Source organism: Condylura cristata, unplaced genomic scaffold (assembly GCF_000260355.1).
Source record: "Condylura cristata isolate star-nosed mole 26May11 unplaced genomic scaffold, ConCri1.0 scaffold00019, whole genome shotgun sequence".
NCBI lineage: Eukaryota > Metazoa > Chordata > Mammalia > Eulipotyphla > Talpidae > Condylura > Condylura cristata.
In genome coordinates, this window is record NW_004567120.1 from 12,647,923 (window position 1) to 12,668,999 (window position 21,077).

The following is a 21,077-nucleotide window of genomic DNA, read 5'->3' on the forward strand; positions in this document are numbered from 1 at the left end:
TCAGCCGAGACCGGGGCTCGGCGAACCGTGGCCCGTGTGCCGAACCTGGCTGCAGGCCTGTTTCGTGCAGCCTACCACCCAAGCGTGGTTCTTCATTGACCTGAACCGTAGGAAAATCAAAAGAATGACATTTCCCGACTCTTGAAAATGAATGAACCCACGCCCACGTTCACAAGGCTTTAATGAAACACGGCCCAGCTCTTGGCCGGCCTGGGCCTGAGGCTGTTTGGTTGCCCCTGAGCGTCTAGTTCTCTGGTGGACAGGGTGGCACCTGGGCCACAGCCTCAGCAGAAGTCCACCTGACGGGGGCGGGGGCTGCAGTTCCAAGAGTCTTTCCCCACATCCCGGGCCAGAGACGGGGTAATGGCTGAGCGGGCTAAGCCGGGCTGCTGCGACTCCGGAGACCCTGCGGGCACCCAAAGGGTGGGTCTCCAGTGCCCGCAGCTGGTCGTGTGACCTCGCCAAACCCCCCATCCTTTGGGATGTCTTGGCCTTGGTGGTTCAGCAGCACATGAACCCCGAGAGACCGGGGTCTGAGATTGTGCGCACTCCTCGCCTTCTCTGAGGTGTTGGTCCCTCCTACGATGCTACACAGCACACGGGGTTGAGCTTTACCCAATGTGCTCATTCCATGTCCATTTCCCCATATAACGCATGAATGTTAATACATAGCACATGACACACAAAACAGTGAGATGCATTCTTCTTTAAAATGACACCGATGGGGAATCCTGTAAGAGCCTCAGCAGTAGGTACTAGTGTTGTTCACTTAGTTTCATGAACATCAAAAGGAAATCAAAGCACTTCTCTTTGATTTCAGTGTTGTTTGGTTTGAAAAAAACTTATGCTTCAATGATCACTATGTGCCCTGTGCTTTCAAAGGACATCACTTGAAGAGAGACAATGAACTCTATGGTGTCAGCACTATTACGGGACATTATAGATGAGGAAATGGAAGTTGTAAGGTACTTATCACATCAGCCACCTAAGAATTCAGTTATAGATCTTCATAGATGTAGATTTCCCACAGACATCTGGCTTTAGGTTTCGTATTTTGGTCTTTTTCCAGGTTCCTCATGGGAATATAAGGTTAGTTCAGTCTACTGACACACAAAATCAGGAAAACCATGTCCAGGTCCTGAACAGTTGAGCTGATGGAAAGAGTTCCTTGAAATGCCTCTAAAAATCTCAAGTGCTATCAGTAGTTAAAACCAAAGCTGTGTCAAATTAGTGACCGTAATTAAGGTCCATGACCCCCTATGATCCTTGTAGTAATCAGACAGTTGTTTATTAGAGGCACATATAAGATGCTTGACGTTACGAAAGCATTCCCTTCTTTTAAATGAAATTAAAGAAGTGAATTATCCTAAAGTAAAAAATTTTACCTGCTCTCTTGGGGAATTACAAGCATTATACATACATGGAATCAGAATTCTTTAGATTGTGACATTTTGTCCCTCCCTAGAATTGGTAGAGAAAGATTATGTGACAGAACATGTTGTCGGAATTTTAAATGGTGATTTCAGGAATATCTGATTGGTGTAAGAAAATGCAGCTTCATCTGAAATGAAAGTGATGTCATCTTTCTGAATTGTTGGCCTAGGCAAGCAATACCATCTAAGTGCTGGAATCAGTGGGCTAAATGTCGGCAACGTGGCATGAATGCATAAATCAACTGCCTTTTCTTTTGTGCTTCAATTTGAAGTATGGAAGGAGGACTAGAGATTTGTGTGGGATTCTTGCCTTATTAAAGGAAGTGTGATGCTTGGAGTGAAAAATATAGACAACATGTGGGCAGGTCAGTAGGTTAGGTTATTTTGGGCATTAACCAATACAACTGGGGATTAAACTAGGAACTCCCAGTTCCCACAATTACATATGGATGGACATAAACAATCAAAGATGCCAGAGAACTTCATCTACCCCACCTTTGTTCAGCTTCTTGCACCAAAAGGCAAATCTAGGGATGGTAACAATGACTCTTTTTTATGTCAGGTTTAGCTCCATCAGACTAGACACTCAAGTCAATCTTTCTCTGAGATGATTATCAGAAGTTTCTCAAGTTCTCTTAAAAATCATTTCCTTACTTCCATGGGAAGCAGTGAGCATTGTTTAATACCTTGTGGCAGAGGTGACACCGATGAATGACATATGTCTGCAGTCCCGGCTGGAACTACATTTATCAGGTGCTGTGTTTATTTAGGTATGGCAGGATGCTAAGTCATTTATCTTGCGTGTGACTTCATAATGTAATGAAAAGAATTTTTCTCTTTTCTGGTTTTAGGTTCTGTTCGGCATCTTTGGATGAATGTGTTAGTCCCCAAAGAGTGGCTTATCTAACACAGAGAAATGGAAAATGGGTACAACAGGGTAGCTTTTCTGCCAAGTTAAATGCTTTGAGATCAAATGCAAATGTGTTAAACGAATCTAGATATCTCCTGGGAGTTTACTTTCAGAAAACAAAATTTACTCACTTAGCAACAGTAGAAAGGGATAGCATCAGATTGGTCTGCATTGTTGTGAAAATCACATTCAAAGCATGCTTTTTGTTGTTCCTTTGTGAAATTCACTAACTTATCTGGAAGTAACTTTATTATGAGTGCTAAGCAATTTAGGAAAGAGAGACAGTTGACAAAGTGCTCAATGTACCAACAAAGCCCCTCACAATGTAAAATTCAGATGTAGGTAATAGGCTCACTCTTTGGGGATGTTTCAGCAAGCTTTCCCATCATTTGCTTTTTTGGGATTCCTTTCCTTGACCTAAACCTGTCAAGGAAGAGGAACTGCAAGGAGAACAAACTCACAATCAATTAAGAGCTCTGGGAAAACCAATTCTGTCATAAATTTGTCAAAGAAAGCAAATCCACAAATGCTTATCTGCGAGCCCATTTGCTGTATCATACTGATCTGTGTCAGTTATGAGGGCATGATTTTCCAGTACTTTTCAGAGGAAAAAAAAACCTCTATGCAAAAAAATATTAAAAATAAATTGCTGTGGCTCATCCGTTTTTACATTTCTTGAATTAACATTATTCCAGATTGCCTCTTGTTGGCACTCAAACATTTTACTGCTCAAATAATCCATCTAGAATATGATGTGACATCACAAGATGGCAGAAGCTTTCAGTACTTAAATAAAGGCTGACTTTGACAATCACAGACAGGAGGAGGACCTTTGTGGCAGCTCGGGTATTCAGTGGAGAAGTTGCACTACTCTCTTGGGGAAAAAAATCAAGAGCAGACACATCAAAGAGGGTATAAAGAACAATTTTACTTGCTAAGGTCACCTCTCTTGCAAGACTACATCGCTCAATGCCAAGAGAGCCCCTGCTTAAACTTCTATTTACCCCATGATGGAAAGGGAGTGTGTGGTGAGCACCTAGCTTCCCTGAGCTGTGCAGGATGCTCCCCAAAAGCCCATTTCCTTCTTGCTCCACCAAGAACACTGGGGAGAGTGGCATGGCTGAATTATCTGGGGACAGCAAGGAGCAGGGTATCTTGCAAGGGCTCACAGCAAATGAAACTTGAAACTCAGCAAATGGCCCCAGTTGTTACTACCCCCTTTGTGGGTTCTACCAAGAGGCTCACTCACAAGCCATGGTGGATGCAAGGCTCTGGAACCACACTAGCCTGTGACTGGCCCCAGAACTGTGCACGCCCCACCCCCACAGCTAATGCCCCAGGTGGGCCCCTGTGGACCGTCCACTGGCGCCTCTGGAGGCCATGCATTAGCACCTCAAGAGAGCCAGCTCAACCCTGCACTGGGAAAAGGCTGGGGCCTTGACTACCTCAGGGTACTGCCCTAGGGAAAAAAGACTGGAGGCTCTCAGGCCAAGTTATGGCTTTGTGCAAAAGAAGGAAGGCATACAATTCTAACACTTCCTTCGAAGAGGAAATGGATAAGTGCAGCAGGATGACCCATGGAAAAGTCTCTGGGACCTCCAGAGCCCCCAGTTTGGCTGATCTGGGAAGGTGTCTCTCTCTTGGAAAAATCAGTGAAAGTTGGAGGAAGTGATTATGTCCTTAAACTTGGAGGGACACAGTAACTCTCAAAACCATGAATTAAAGAAATTATTTTCCAGTAGCTGACATCCTAGAAATGAAAGGTGAAGAACTGCCTTCAAAATAACTGTTTTAAGGATTCTTGGCCAGCTTCGAAACAACACAGATAAACAACTCAAATGAAGGTAGGAAACAAAGGTCAAGGAGGAAAAAGAAAGCTTTAAAAAGTACCACAAAGAAATTCTGGAACTCAAGAAAACAATGAATGAACTAGAAAATATAAAAGAGAGCATCTACTGTAGATTCCCTCAGGCAGAAAAAAAATGGTTAAGTTCTGCAAGTTTTCACTTCCTCTCTTTTTTCATTGCCCTCTTCCTTTGTGGTTTGATGACTTCCTTAAGTAGTGTGTTCATATTACCTTCCCTTGATCTTTTGTGTGTTTGCTATAGGTTTTTGCTTTGTGGTTGTCGTGAGGGTGACATAAGCGAGGGAGAGAAAGAGAAATGAATGCTTGCTAGCAACCAACTTTCACCCAGTTCTCAACTTCCATACTGCTTCAAGCCATGCACCTGAATAGGAAGTGGGAGCTCTTACTACTGCATCCTTTAAAATTAGAGGAAAATGTGGTGCTGGAAAAAGGGATCTATGCATCCTCTTGAAGTGAATTTGACTTCCAGAAACAATTACACTAACATTCTGCATAATTTCAGAAGCAGTTTGCTTATTTCCCCAAGAAAATGACTTTCTATTGGAGAAAATGCTGGCCCCTGATGCAGGAGACTGAAGAATGATCCCCCCAATGAAGGGAAAACCAAGGGCCCACTGGTTTCTCAGCTAGTGCAGGGATCAGGGCATAAGATCTGGATTTAGTTGCAACACAAAAGAAAACAAGGTTTTCTTGCAGCTCAAACATTTAATTAATGAAGGGGGTTTGGCCAGCTGGAGTGAGTGCTTGGACCTTGTAGTTGTGTGTGCTGGTTCCTGGCTGTCAAGAGGAAGAGGACAGGATGCTCGCTGGCCTCAGGTGTTGCCTTCCCATGAACATGCTTGGCCCTTTCCCCTGGTTCCCTGTTTCCATAACTGGGATCCAGCACTATTAAGTAGATTTTGCTTCTTTTTTACATGCTTCAGCTGGATTGATGATATTTTCCAGGATGTCTTCATAGTAGGGGCTAAATACCTGTTGATTGTGATGCATCAGATTGACAAACTTCCAACCTAGCTCTGTCAGCTCCCCTTCAATGAGAATTAAGCCTCTGGGGAAGTCTAGTAGAGACTCCTGCATGCTGCGAACTAAACAGCATTTGAGGAACAAACGAATTCGTCGATCTATAAGTAAGCAAAAAAAAAAAAAAAAGACAAAGGGAAAATCAAAAACTTCAGAAGAAAGCCACGGTCTCCTTGTACTCTCTTTTCACTAAAGTTTTAAGTTAAAGGAGATATTCACTGACTAACCTATTCAAGGAAAACATGAAAATAAGATTTGTTTTTGTTTGGGAGAAGGGAGAGTTATCAACCTCCCAAAGAATGATCAAAAGATGATGAGCTAGTAAAGTTCTAGCTGTTCTTAAGATTACATTGCTCTAAGTGAGATCTTGGGATTTATTTGACCTAACAAAAGGATGCTAAATACCATACCTGAAATTCTGAGTGCACACACTGTAGTATACCAAATTCAGGTCCACCCAAACCAAAGTATGTTAAAAGTACAAAAGTTAGGGGCAAGCTGGCCAAATTCCTTGCTTCCATCCCACCACAGAATCCTACAGAGTAAGTCAGCATCAGTCCTGGAGGAGTCCAGGGGTCCATATGGGATGGACAACACTGCCCTCTGTGCAGTTTGGACAGTTATTAACTAATGACCAGACGGCCTAGTAGGATTAGTGAGATGGTTTCTTACGCATATAAGTGACATCTTAACTGCAGATCCATAACACCATACATCCACTCTTCAGAATGAAAGTGATTCATTTCAATCCCACGCATTATAGGTGAAGAAATGTTCCCAATGTTCATGCATTTCCATTTTCAAATAATCTGGTAACTGACTTACAGGGGTGGATCTAATTATGCCTCTTACACTTTCTTGAACTTTCCAACCACCATGGAGACCCTTACCAATGACTTTACGAACACAGTTGTCTTTCTTGGCAATGTTCTGGAGTTGTCCTATAAGAGATGCTTTGTTTTCATTGCTCAGAACTTTGAGGCCCATGCTTCTGAGGCCATCATGGATTTCCTGAGACACTTTTTCACTCACATTCAGCATAACTTCATCAGGCCTAGATAATGAAAGGTAGGAAAGAGTGACCCTGGCATAGGGGCAAAATCCGGAGTGCCACACCAGAATCCAGGTTTACTCAACAGAAATTCTAGCTTCCACCTGATAAGAGGACCTAGTAAGCAGCTGAACTACCTTCATTGCTACCCTCAAACTGCTATCTAATTGATGCATATAGTCCTATATTCCATTTCAAAGAAAACAAGGTAAATTGACCAAGGGCTTGGTTTCAAATTTGGATCTCTTCAGTATTCTTTAGCCTCCAAAACTTTACTTATTGTTTTAAGATATGTTTGACTATTCTTCATGGTTGTTTTCCTATTTAATTCCACATATATTTTAAGAACTGACTTTCTAGCTCCTCTTTTTACTTAAGTTGTGGTATCCTGCATGCAGTGAACAATCAATCAATATCGTTGATCAACTGGTGAACTTCTGGAAATATGTATTAAAATATACACACAAATACAGTGTTCACCAGTTGAGTATATAATGATTTATTTTTGGCAACATGATAATGAATTATTTGTAGCAAACCAGCCTCCACATTCTGCCCTTTGGAAGTTTTATTTTGCTCTATCCAAGCCTCAGTACAATTTATCAAAACATCAACAATCTTTGCAAATGGTTCCCAAGGTCTTTTGTTGCCTGTGATAAAGAATAAGCACTAATATATGAATTGTCTATATACCTCTTCCCACACACATACACACAAAAACACTACATAATATGTTCATGTCTAGGAAAGATCTATGAAATTTACCTGGAGTTAAATTCCTCTGTTAGGGTCTTGGTTATGCATTTCATTTTATGGACAAATTCAGGGGAGCTGAATAAAGCATTACCAGAGAAACTTCTGGCCACTAACAAGACTGAGGCCAAGATGGCTAACTGATGCAATTGAGACTCCATTTCCTGCAGCCGTATTTTGTCCATCATCAGTGTCTGGTAAGGTGGGGAAGAGTGGAACTATAAGAGGGAAGCTACAAAGGAGGCATTGAATACAGACAGAAAGGAAGTGTTTCAACACATATTCCTACCTCAGGGAACTCTTCATTTTTAGAGTCACAGACAAGAATGTTTAGGTAACCTTGGTATAGTATCATTGTGGGAGTAAGACACTCTGAGCTGTGAGCCTCCTGACATGGATGCGAACAGGTCATGTTGAAAGTGAGAGAGTCCAGAGAACTCAGAGATTTTGCAGTGAGGTCTGCTGCTGCTTTGGTTAGCCATTTAATAGTGCAATCAAGAAGATCTGTAACATACAAGGGGGAAAAATGTGAATCTCTTCAGATTTCAAGGTTTGAAGATAAACTTTAAGTCAATAAAGAAATGATTTTGCAGGTTATTATCATAGAGAAATACCCTTTTCCCCCACCTCTTATCTCAGAAAGAAACTATCTATTAAATAGTAGAAAATACAGCCCCCCCCACCTCGATAGCGTAGCGGCTTAAACCACAGCACTAAGAATCTTAAAGCCACTTTAGCATGAGTTCGATCCCTGCCCCAGAGGTGACCCACATGGTGCTGCAGACCTCTCCTGACCTGCCCGCTGCTCCCCTCCGCAGTGTACTTCGTCAGTCAGTCTGTTCTGCACCCCACTCTGTCTCTGGTGAACCCTCTCACCGCCCCTGCACCTCTGGCATGTACCCCAGTTCTGTATACATAAATAAATAAATCTTTTTTTAAAAAATAGAACATACTCTATTACTCTAAGAAGTCAAACCAAGGTCAAATTTCCCTTTCCTGCCCTTAGATCTTAAACATACTAGGCTGCTTGTCAAGGAGCTCCTGAAATTTAGCTCTTTCATAATGGATGGAATTTTCTTGGAGATAGGGTCGAAGGCTCTGGATTGTATAGTTCACCATGTCCATTCTCATCAGGCCCAGAACACGGAAGATACCTCTGTCATAGGGAGAAATCAAATATTTATGCTATGAGGGGAAATATAGCATGGAGATGAAACAAGTGGGGAGTCTTAAAAACACAGTGTTTTAGAGTTAAAAGGGATCTCAAACAAACAAACAAACCTCACATTTAAATTTACAAATAAAGACATCACTGCCAGAGATCCAAGACCACAGAGTAAGTTGTTGGCAGAGCCAGGGATATACATGTTTCCTTATCTTACAGCTAACAGTCTAGGGGTCTTACAGTTTAGCCATTCCATATTCCCAGAAAAAGAGCAGTCAGTGAAAGAAAAATGACCAGAGTTTTAACAACCACATCTGAGTAATTGGAATGGTGGTAGTCAAATATCTTACTCACTGGGTAAATCATTTAACCTTTCTGGGATTTTGTTCTTCTGGCTGTGAAATAGTTATAAACTTCATTCTTGTCTCTTCACAGGGTTCAAATTAAGGAGAACTGAGAAAGGGCTGTTTGAAATACCTAGAAGAAAAAATGCTGTACTCTATGGCCCTCCCTCTGGCGCAGCAGTTTAAAGCACAGCACTGAGAAGCTAAAGCCACTTCAGCATGAGTTTGATCCCTGCCTCGGGAGGCAACCACATGGCATGGCAGACCTCTCCTGATCCGCCCACTGCTCCCCTCAGCAGTGTACTTCGTCGATCTGCCTGTTCTGCTCCCCACTCTGTCTCTGGTGAATCCTCTCACCGCCCCTGCATCTCTGGCCTGTAGCCCAGCTCTGTATGCATAAATAAATAAATCTTTTTTAAAAATGCTGTACTCTAATTCTTAGCAACACCATGTCTACAATGGCTCCCAAAAGATCTAAATATCATCAAAGTGGTTCTGAGACTCTGTCCCTGGAGAATAAAAGCCAATCATCCAGGAAGGAAAAAAGACATAGTAGTCTGTTCTTCAGTACAGAAGAACTAGTTAAGATAGCAGCTAACACAGAATCTGACTCGGAGTTTCCTGGCTTGGTGTTTTAAGGCAAATTCCAGGGACAGATCATCTAGTTTCTCACCTCAGCAACTGCACAGGATCTGTTATGCTTTCTAGATTCTGCACAGCCTCATCTCTCACTGGTGCACACAGCATGCTCATCAAACTGAGAATGTAGTCAGACAGGTGAGGGACATCCAGGGCCCCGTGCTCTGCTTCTTGTGTGAGAAGGTCTATGTCCAAGGCATCTTGAATCTCTTTTCTTAGACGAGTCTGGCGTGGTAACAGCAGTGACAGAAGAATCTATATAGAAAGCAAAATCAAAAAGTTTAGAATGCCCATCTTTTTCCAAATAACACCCTCCTAAGACAAAGACTTCCTGGTCTGTATCTCTTAACCGTCAAGAAATTAGGTCTTTACATTTTTTTATGAAGTATATTGTTCCTCTCTATTTAAGGGCCAATTGCAATTCGTGGCACCGATACAATTAGTAGTAACAGCACTAACATTATTTTCTGGAAAAAAATAAGGTAAAGGTAAGAATAAAACTAAACATGTGATTAAAAATGTGCAAGACATTAAAAAATATTTTACAACACACCATCACAAGGTGCTAAGGCATTCTAATAAGGGGTAATGACATCTTTAGATGGTTTGACTTAAAAGGGTAAAGTGAGAGTGAGATAAGCAAAGAAACCCTTTAAGGTCACTTGAAATAGATTTTGACTCAAAAGTGACAATCTGTTTACCTGAATGATATACTGTGTTGTTACAGCAAGATATCCGCTTTCCAACTCATACAGATAAAATGGGGAGCTTCCATTTTATTTGTGGAATAAAATATTTATGGAAGCTCCCCATTTTATCTGTTTAAGTAGTAGACAATGTTGGGAAAGGAAGTATGCTACTTAGGCCATTGGTAGCCATCAACAATCCAAGGGTTTGGGATGCCCCAGGACATATCCACAAATGGGGAGTTGGCTACTCACCTCTTTAACTACTTTTAGAAGTTCAAGAACACATGTGAAGTCAGGAGGAGTACTTGATAGCTGCTCTTTCAGATGGTCCCAAAAAGCATTATACATCGTCTCCATGAACCTGCCTTCCAGACTACAAAAAGGTTAAATGAACAAATAGCTCTTTGCCCTGAAAATTGATATAGGATAACCATCTCCTAAATCCCAAACAGCGTTTAAGACAATGAAAGACCTTTAAATTGACAAACATGGAACTATATTTAATACTTGAGTAAATCTGATTAAATTAATTTTGTTCTCAGATGCATAGGTGTTAGCCCAGTCCTCTTTGAAGGCTACTAAATGGTTTTACAGCTCTCCTTCCACAGTCGGAAAAAAACATAATTAAGAGTTAAGCCCCCCAGAGTTCTCTACCTCAGCTCTGCCTAAGTTTCTGAATCCACAGACTTACACATTTGTGATAAATCATCTTGTTCCTTCAGTCTTTAAGTTTAGGAATTTTCCGGCCCTCCCTGGTGACGCAGAGGGTTAAAGCACAGCACTAAGAAGCTTAAGTCACTTCCGCATGAGTTCGATTCCCGCCTGCCCCGGAGGTGACCACATGGCGTGGCAGACCTCTCCTGACCCGCCCCCTGCTCCCTTCAGCAGTGTACTTCGTCGATCTGCCTGTTCTGCTCCCCACTCTGTCTCTGGTGACTCCTCTCACCATCCACATCTCTGGCCTGTACCCCAGTTCTGTATGAATAAATAAATCTTTTAAAAAAAATAGGAATTTTACAACTTGGTAACATTCAAAAGTTTTACTTAAACCTCCAACTTGGCAAGTCAAATACTGAACTCATTTTCTTTCCTTTCCAACCTGTGCTTTGGTCATAAAAATCAGAAAGTTTGACCTTTGCCCTTTGAAAATTATAATAGCAGGGCCTCCCTGGTGACGTAGAGTTTAGTCTCAGCACTATCAAGCTATCGCTAGCCACTGCGGTGAGTTCAATCCTCAGACCAGGGAGCTGACCCACATGGTGCAGCAGACCTTTCTTGTCTCTCCCACTATGCAACAGCTATCTACTATTTGACTGTCTCCTCTGCAGAAACTTCTTGATGGCTAAGCCAGCATCTTATTCATCTGTATGTCTCCAACATTCAACATTCTGCCTCCCACCTAAGTACTCAATGGCTGTTGAATAAATATCTGAAAGATATAATCATAATTAGTATCATTTTATAAGCCCAAAGGTAAAACCAGTCATCAATTATCTATAAATAATAGATAACTCCATATTCTATTTCAGTCTCTTTTCTAGTATACATTTTACATTACTATACTACAGTAAAGATGTTAAAATTGACAATCAAGTTCTAAATGGTATTATTCCCTCTCCTTTATTTATATACTCTATCACCACCATGATCCCAGTCACTTTAAATAAACCTTCACTCTTAATTTCACTGTCTCTGCACTACTGCCAACAGAAAAATATATCTTAACTAGGGTTCCAGGGACAGTGAAGGCAGTGAAAAAGATGCTAATAGACCTATGTTTGGTGAAAATGTTCTTTGGGAAGTTGTGTCTGGCTTGAGTACCTCTTGGTGACAGGCAAGAGCCAACTAATGAGTGGGAAGATCAAGAGAAACACTGAGCAACTTAACAGTTTACTTAAAAAAAAAAACAAAACTGAGTGATTTAGTAACAGAATCCCTAAAGTGGCAAAGAATAGAAGCATTTAAGTGGGAAACTAGAAGCGCCATACCATTTAAGTTCTAATAAAGAAATTGACCCATTTAATTTAAGAAAACATTAGAAGAATTCAGTTTGTACTTATTAAATCACTTTTATTTATGTATTGTAAAATCAATATAATTATTGTAAAACATAATAAAGTCTGATTTTCGAGGAGCATAATTTATCAATAATGTTCTTCTGATCTTGGTCCACAGATTCTTTATGATTCTGATTATGATGTAGAAATGTTTCCTGAAATCTTTTATCCCATGAAAATGTGGCAATATCACTATTAGCAAGAAATATTTTCGTTGCTTTTGTTTAACTGTAGACAACTGAAGTAGTAACTGTTTCTACTTCCTCCAAAACTGAAAAGATCTGAAATCATGCTCTTCTGTTGTTAGCTAAGACACCCAAATGAATGTTCTGATAATAGGTGCATTGGTTTATTCCCTCTTTCAGGATAATTTTCCTGTGCTAACTCTGAAGCTAATAATTATATAATTTATTTGTTTGTTGGCACCATTTAAGACTTTGCTTGAGTTAATGAAAATACTTCCACAACCTGAGCCAATGTCATTTGTGCTATGTCACAAAGAATGTACCTATGCCACAAAGAATAAAATGGAAAAATAGAAGAATCTGTACCTGTTGGGTGGTAAAACACTCTCTTCCATATAAAAATCTTGGTTTACCACAATTTCATGAGCAATGCTAAGCTTTGAGACTTCATTAACCACCTCTATGAGACTTGTGATGGGAAGTACTTCAGGTTGGCTCTCTGGAAAGAGACCACAATCAAAAAAAGGGAACCCACACAAGTACAATTTCTGTTTTATACAGAGATTCAGTAAGTAAGGACCCCCCCCCCAAGTTAGGTTCATCAAAAGAGTCTTATACTGGCTCACTCATTCTAATATTTGAGGTTTTTTGAACTCTTGCCCTTTAACAGCAATAGAAACTCAGAGAAGTCAGGCTTGAGGAGGAGAAAAAGCTATGAAAAACAAAAAGTAAGACTGATTTCAAGACATTCACTTGAAGGAGTAAAACAGAATAGGTAAACAGTGAAGTGTGTGGTTTACAAGTAAATGTTTACTTAAAAGGTACTGTTTCTACTACCCTTTCCTACATCTGATGAGACAGGAAGGAGCACATGATGAGAGTCTCTTTTCAGATAGCACCACAAATCTTACTAGATGCCTATGAAGTTCCATGGTTCCCAAATCTGCAGATTCTACACACCAAAAAAATTTTTAAAAATGAGTGACTGACAATAATTTCTCAATTTTTATTTTTCAATATATGGACAGTATATGAATAAACATAAGATCCACTTAACCTTCATACAAATAACTACACAAAAACATATTTTAACATCCCAAACGGCAAAAGAGTAATTTTATATAAATAAAACTTCATTTATTTTTTATAAATGAATATATATATATCAGTATAAATGAATATAAATGTATTTTTACTTTATAAATACAACTTTATTTTATTTTTAAAAACCTCATTACAACATCTCTGTTTAATTTAATATTGGTAAGAATGATGGTAGTACTTATCCTAGCACTGGAGTTTGAGAATCACTGCTTTAAGTTCATTATACAGACTACTTGTAACAGTGGTATACAATAAGCACATACAGTAATTATAATCATTACTTGGTATACTTGATATAAATACTAAAACATGCAATAAAACTATTTTATCACTCACTTTCAATATAGTTTCCTAACTTGTTCAGAGAGAACTATCTGTCCTAAAGATATAATAGCATTCACATGTAAGAATCTTAAATCTCACAACAAAGTCTTTCAACAAGTTAGTACCAACAATCCATATCTTATTACCCTAACTAAAGTTATGTGTATATATAATATATGCTATCTAATCATTAAATGCTAGTCAATTCATTAAATTATCTTAAATACATTATGGACTAAGAATTGTAATTGTTTTCTAGCAGTGATCTTAAGTGTCCACTAACAAAACATATAATTTAACTTAATAGCATCAAGTCTTCCCACTGTTTTCTCCATTTTTCTCTTCAACACTTTAGATCAAATCATTACATTTGTTAACATATCTTCTGACTAATTTTTTTTAAATTCACTGGAGACTATTCATAAGAGCACTTCAATTTGAATTCCTATGAGGTTGGGCTAGTCAAACCAAAACCTCAACTGTGTACCATAAGCTATGGGGGGGGGGGTTACCTCATGCTCCTGCGTATGTGTAAAAATATTACAGACCTAAAGAATTTTATTTTGGATCAGTGATAATAATAATCCTTATGTCAACAACGTGTCCCTGGAAAAGGACAAAATACAATTCTAGCACTAAATTATCTGGATTCTTTCAAATCTTTGATCTGTAATGTACAATCTACAAAATAAAAATACAATAATGCAAGTAAAATACAATAATGCAGGCTTTAAAGTAACTCAAATACTCCCAAGTTTGTCAAAGACAAGGAATTATGCTTTGTGGGCCTCTTTCTCTAGAGTCAAAATACCTAGGTTATATATGTAAAGATTAGAAGGTTAAAAAATGGGGGAAATGATCCAAAAGAGGAGTAATGGAAATACAGAGGCCAAGAACAATGCAAGCAAGTCAGGAGCTTTCTGTGCTCTTTAAAAAGCACTTAAGCCACAGACTGTTTCTCTAACCTCACTGTTATCAAGCATTATCCAAAGAAATGTGGACGAAATTCTGGACCTACCATGACAGTGGTCATCTAAACAGATGTCATTGTTTTCTTGGCTCTTCCCTGATGTTCTAGGCTTGTGGGCTTCCCTTTCTGCTTCACTGGGGTTATTCTGGAACATGGTTTCCTTAGTTTTGGGCATCTTGATGTTATCTGGAATTGAGAAGTAAAATCAAGCTGCTGGTGGTAAAATCTGACTCTGACCAAGGGGTGTGGGAAAAGGGGGTTCTTTGTCTGCCCTGACCACTAAACCTGTGCTCCCATTTGCGGAGGTTAGGGACAAGGACTTCAAGGGCACCTCTTCAGAGAAGCTATGTTCTCAAACAGCCTTTTGGGAAGAAGAACTTGGGCGCAATGGGGCTGCCTTTCCTGAGATCAAAGAAGTTCAGCGTTGGGCAAATGAAGAGAAAATCAAGGTCTAGAGATGGGCAATGACTTGCCAGGGGGCACAAGTCACCTAACTAGCTAAGCTGGGAGAGGAAACTTCCTTGACTCTGGCTACGTTTTATTAACCTGGAAAGCAGCTCTTAACTTCTATCCCAGACCTCAACTTCTTTCCCAGACCCATGGTTTCAGGAAGCAAGAGGCTCCTCCACCCCCAGTTCTTTTGGTGCTGGCACCTTACTCACCCTGGGTCTTTAACTGTATGGCCCACAGCTGAAGATGTTGGCGAATTCCCTGCGCCTCCCTTAGCTAGAGCAGGGATGTACCATTGTGGATGGGGCAAGAGGGGGGAATCAGCAAGCAAGGATCAGATGTGACCATAGATAGGATGGAGACTTAGGTGGAACGCACCCCTAACACTCAATGCAAATGGAAGAGTCCAAGACCAACAAACAAAGGGACCATTGTCTTAATAGTAAGACAGGGGACAGATATACAATGCCATGGGAACAAAGAGGTCAGAAAAGTCAAGCAAGGTCACATACCTGGGTGATAGGAATTTCTCATTAGCCAGAGGTGCAGGGGTGGTGAGAGGATTCACCCGAGACAGAGCCGACTGACAAAGTACACTGCTGAAGGGAGACAGAACCGACTGACGAAGTACACTGCTGAAGAGAGCAGCCGGCTGGTCGGGTCGGGAGAGGTCTGCAGCGCCTTATGGATCACCTCTGGGGCGGGATCAAACTCATGTTGAAGCGGCTTTAGCTTCTTCGTGCTGTGCTTTAACCCACTGCGCCACCAGAGAGGGCTCTCATTCCCTTTTTTGTAGGGTTGAAGGCCTTTGATATCTAAGACAATCTCAAATCCTTTTCCTCCCCACAGGTGAAGAACTGTTCAAATTTATTGTCTCTTCTTCCCCGTGGGAGGAAAATAAAAATAATCATTTAGGAAGGAAGAACATTAGTTTTTAATAATAAGTGAATCCTACACACAAAGATGCATAGGCTATTAAACACTCATTTTATAAATATACAAACCAAGAATCATTTAAAAAGACTGGTCCAGGAGCCGCATAGTGAAAGGTCAACACTATCAATATGAAAGGAAGATTAGTTTTTGATTTGGTTCTTCCAGTTGAATTCCTGCCATGTTCTTCATTAGAAACCAGCTATAAACCTTGGAGATCACATTGACCCCAGAGAGTGCTGAACTCTAAGCACGTTCATCTTGATTTTTTTTTATTCTTAGTCCACTTTCTCACTGTACTGGCAAGTTACCAGTGAGGGGCGGGGAACCTCTGAATTGGTCTGTTATAAATTAGGGAGGAGTATGCATGTTTTTAAAAAAAATGTTTCCACACTGCACTAATCCATCCTGCTCTTTTATTTTGACTTAGCTTCTTAACCTGTTAACTTATTTTTCATAGAAGACAATAATTTGACCAAATTCTCACCCCAATCCTTGACTTGTTCGTATAAATAGTGCTTAACATCATACAGATAGGAGTGTGCAAAGCCAATGCTTATCTTATACAACATGGGGGTTTTCAGAAAACAAGTTATGAAGGGAAGTTTCAGGAACTTTCAAGACTAAGGAAACTCCAATCTACCCTCCAGGTTCCAGAGGCTGTGAAGGACCTTGGTCAGAAAAGTTATTGCTTAGCTGGAGCATGTGTGATATTAATAAATACTAACTATAAATACCTTCCTCATCCCCTCTTAGTATCATTTGCCTCAGTAATGTCAACTATGAATCAATATGAATCAAGTAATGACTGTTTTATCAAGTAATGAAAACTTTCCCCACTTCCTAATTCCCAACTTTCCCCCCACCAATCATAGAACATGGAATTCTGCATATGTTTGTGATAGCTATTTCAATATAGAATTGAGCACAGAAAGAGTGGAGCTAACTGCTGTTTGGAAAAAAAAAAACTGTTCAGTGTTTCCATAAAAACATCAGGTTTGTATGATTTCATTTATATGTGGAATATAGAGGAGCCAAAAAATCTTTAAAATCAATACTTGAAAGCTTACCACAGCTCTGAGGCATCCAGGAAGGGGAAAGTGGTGAGAACAGGTTGAAGGAAAAGCATAAGGGATTATGGTGAAGGACTCTGGTGGTGTGCAAGCTACAGATTTCCCCCCTAAGGGGGAGATCCTATATTGTCAAAAAATTTACAAGGATGTAAATCAATGATAGGTAATTAAAACAAGAATCAGTTCACTCTATACCTTTGTGGTTATACAGTTCTTTTGCTTTGTGCCCTGAGCTAATCAAAAAAAGCCTTCAAAGATCAAGCTATGGATGTTGAAACTGAACCACAAGAAATAACTATTTGCTCAATATCATACAGATAGGAGTATGCAAAGCCAATGATCAAATATATATCAATATATTTAAGATACCAGGGGCAAGATATGCCTATAGATGTGTGTCTGCACCACTAGTTAAATTGTAGGGCACTTATAAAACTCACAAGACTATGCCATTTCATGAGGATTTTAATTCATATTACAAATGAGGTTTTTTTTTTTTATATTTTGCCAAGATCAAGCAGGCATGAAATTATTTAGCTGTCTTTTCTCTTTTAATCAACTTCCAGTATGTTCTTTATGACATTTTGCCCTTTAATGTTCTTGATAACTGTGTACACTGCTCTGTGTACACTGTTGGGATAAATGTGTAAAACAACTGCCCAAATAATTCTGCTGCACTTAAGAAGGATGCAGATGAGAAGACACCATTAACTTGTGGAAATTTTTGGTTATAAAAACAGACTACAGAAACAGAGCAGTTGAGCTGTAACCTGGTAAATTTACTGTGCACAGAACACTCTCTGAGCTGGTGCTAAAGGAAGGAGACTCTAGATTCCAATTATTGCTCCAATGCTGTCTCTAGGGTCATTAAAAAAACTAGCCCTAGGCCCTCCCTGGTGGCGCAGCAAGTTAAAGCACAGCACTAGGAAGCTAAAAACCACTTCTGCATGAGTTCAATCCCCACCTGCCCCAGAGGTGATCCACATGGTGCAGCAGACCTCTCCTGACCCACCCGCTGCTCCCCTCAGCAGTGTACTTCTACGATCTGCCTGTTCTGCTCCCCACTCTGTCTCTGGTGAATCCTCTCACTGCCCCTGCACCTCTGGCCTGTATCCCAGTTTTGTATTCATAAATAAATAAATCTAAAAAAAAAACTAGCCTTAAATGGTCATGGTGCAATGGGATGATTACTGGATCAGAATGAATTAGGTTCTGTACATTGAAGCAACCAAGTGCCTAGAAAAAGGCCTAGATACACATGGCAGAACTCTTCTAATGAAACCTACTTTGGAGTGGAAAACACAGTCTTCTGAAGCAGGTGTAAAAGCTAGGACTTTACTCAAAAGACAGACCAATGATCCCCAGGTAAAGCAAAGAAATCAAAGGAATTCCCATATTTTTTTCGTCCCTGTGATGGTGATGATAATGCTGCTTCTCTCTTTTCTCCCCCACATCTCTCTCTGCCCCACATCTCTTCTGCTTATGAATTGCCTGTCCCCTTACAATTCAGGTCCAGTCTCTGTGAAAGTAGGTCTGAGTTCCAAATCCTAGCTGCATGGAAACCCTTGCTGGTTGAATCATATGCATCACAGCTTTTCCCTCCTATGATTCACGAAACAGAGCTTGTTAATTTTTACTTTATTTCCACCTCTAACAAGGATACTCTGCCCACTGATCATTTTAAGGTAAAGGAGCATAGAATCTTGCTGTACACCGACCTACAAAGGCTAGATTCACATCCCAAGATGTGACTCCCATTATTTTACACCCACTTTTCTTAAGGCCTTCACATACGCTTTTTGACAGCAATCACTAATTTGCATTCTTACATTATTCTTTCTATGAGACAGTAAGTTCTTGAAGGATAAGGATTCTCCTTTACTCATCTGTCATAATCCCTATGTAGACATTTTTGGCCTAACTAAGCTGTTGACTTAAGTCATTTAAAGAAATGTTTTTATCCTTCCCCAAGTGTCTGTCCTAGCCCAGTTCTGAAAGTGTTTTTGGTGGTGAACCATTTGTCTAAAGCAGTAGTTCTTAATTTTGAATGTGCATCGAATCACATAGAAAGCAGGTGTTAGAGGCCCTCCCTGGTGGCTCAGTGGGTTAAAGTGCAGCACTGCAAGCTTGCTGCAGCCGCTTCACTGCGAGTTGGATCCCTGTCCCCAGAGGTGACCACATGGCGTGGCAGACCTCTCCTGCCTCGCCTGCTGATCCCCTTAGCAGTGTACTTTTTCAGTCTGCCTGTACGGCTCCCCACTCTGTCTCTGGTGAATCCTTTCACACACACCCTGCCCCTGCACCTCTAGCCAATACCCTAGTTCTGTATGAATAAATAAATAAATATTTAAAAAGAAAAGAAAGCAGGGGTTAGAACATGTTATTATTGCACAATCTGCCCACCCACCCCCAGTTTCTAATTTAGTAGATCTAAGATGAGGCCTTAGGTATTTCTAGCAAGTTCTCTGTTGATATTGATATTGCTCACCCAGGAACCACACTTAGAAAACAAATGAGCTAAAGTTTAACTGTCTTGCAGACTACTCCATTAATTTCTTCTTAAGACATTAATGCTTATCAATTCCCAAGATACAAATATTTCTACTTGAAAGACACAGTAGACAGATGGAAAAATGCATTAAGTCAGCATCCTGAAAGGAGAGGTGGTAATAGACAAATATTCATCATTTGGGTTCAATGAATTGGAACCTCTAAGGATGCAGGATCACTAAGAGTGATTTTCATACACATGCCTTGGGAATAACACTTTACAAACTTCTACTGGCTATAGTCACATATAACCATCAAATATTTGAGTGAAATCCTCTACATTGTCCCAAGTCACTTTCTTCACATGTTGATTGGCAACTTCTTCCATGTGACCTCTGAGGGTCCCAGTTTCTTAAAAAATGCAGCTCTGCTATGTAGCATGCTCTAGTTCTGCTCTAAGTCCTGACGTCAAGTTAACTTTATTTTCCCTAACCCCCAATTAACTACTACAATGAGGCCACAGTGATGTCAATTTTGAAAATTTTTCCAGGTTTATTGAGATATAATAGATCTATTATTTGGGATACACTTAATGGGTACAATATGATTTGATAGCTATATATAGATATAGAAAAGATAGTGAAATGTTTACCAAAATAAGATTTTGCTAACATATCTGTCACTTCTACAGGTTTTTTTTTTTTTTATGATGAGAACATTTCATAGCTACACTCCTAGCACTTCCAGGTTTAAAATGCATTATTTTTAACAAGAACTCATGCTGCACACTATATCCTCAAAATTTATTAATCTTGTTCATCTTATAAGTGAGCATTGTATACTTTGACCACTTTAATCATTTCCCCCAGCTATGCCTCAGACACTATCCTGACCCACCATTCTGCCCCGCATCTGAGTTCAGGTTTTTTCTTTTCCACATATGAGAGAGACCACTCAATATTTGCCTTTCTCTGTCTGAATTATTTCACTTAACATAATGCCCTCAAGTTTCAGTCAAGTTGTTTAATGGTAGGGTTTCCTTATTTTTAATGGCTGAGAAAATATTCTATGGTATACATTTATAGTTTATATTTACCATAATTTCTTTACTATACATCCATTGGTGGATACTTAAGTTGTTCCTATGTCTTAGCTGTCATAAATAATGCTGCAATGACAAGGGGATGCAGAGCTCTCCAAGATTGAAATTGCATTTCCTTCAGAAATATGCCGAGAAAGGGAATTGCTGAAACTTACAGTAGCTCTGTTTTTAATATTTTGAAGATCATCACCCTGTTTTCAGAGTGGCAGTACCAATTTACATTCCCACCAACATCCCATGCACAAGATTCTCTTTTCTCTGCATCTTCACCAGCACTTTTTATCTTTTGACTAAACAAAATTAGAAAGAGGGGGGAATGCATGAAGAAAGTGAGAAGGTTAAGACTAGAAACCATTAAAAAGGAAGCCTAGCGGCCCTCCCTGGTGGTGCAGCAGGTTAAAGCACTGCACTAGGAAGCTAAAGCCACTTCCGCATGAGTTCGATCCCCGCCTACCAGGGAGGTGATCACATGGCGCGGCAGACCTCTCCTGACCCACCCGCTGCCCCCCTCAGCAGTG

General features: G+C 40.1%; 1 protein-coding gene across 1 annotated transcript; it reads right to left on the reverse strand.

The window, feature by feature from the left end:
- Positions 1–5,098: 5,098 nt before the first annotated feature.
- On the reverse strand, positions 5,099–14,686 carry LOC101626029 (T-complex protein 11 X-linked protein 2). Its single transcript, XM_004685900.1, has 9 exons — positions 14,560–14,686; positions 12,480–12,612; positions 10,124–10,244; positions 9,217–9,437; positions 8,054–8,190; positions 7,324–7,538; positions 7,047–7,228; positions 6,121–6,284; positions 5,099–5,331 (listed from the first exon to the last, which is right to left on the reverse strand). Exons 1-9 carry the CDS (start codon positions 14,684–14,686, stop codon positions 5,099–5,101), a joined length of 1,533 nt encoding a protein of 510 aa, XP_004685957.1.
- Positions 14,687–21,077: the final 6,391 nt, after the last annotated feature.

Excerpts from the sequence above, each read along its gene's own strand:
- LOC101626029 (XM_004685900.1), bottom strand. The coding sequence starts at position 14,686 with ATGCCCAAAACTAAGGAAACCATGTTCCAGAATAACCCCAGTGAAGCA. Across the intron at positions 6,285-7,046 it reads ACAGAGGAATTTAACTCCAG|GCCTGATGAAGTTATGCTGA; the intron begins GTAAATTTCATA and ends TTCATTATCTAG. Across the intron at positions 5,332-6,120 it reads CTGTGTTCGTAAAGTCATTG|ATCGACGAATTCGTTTGTTC; the intron begins GTAAGGGTCTCC and ends GCTTACTTATAG.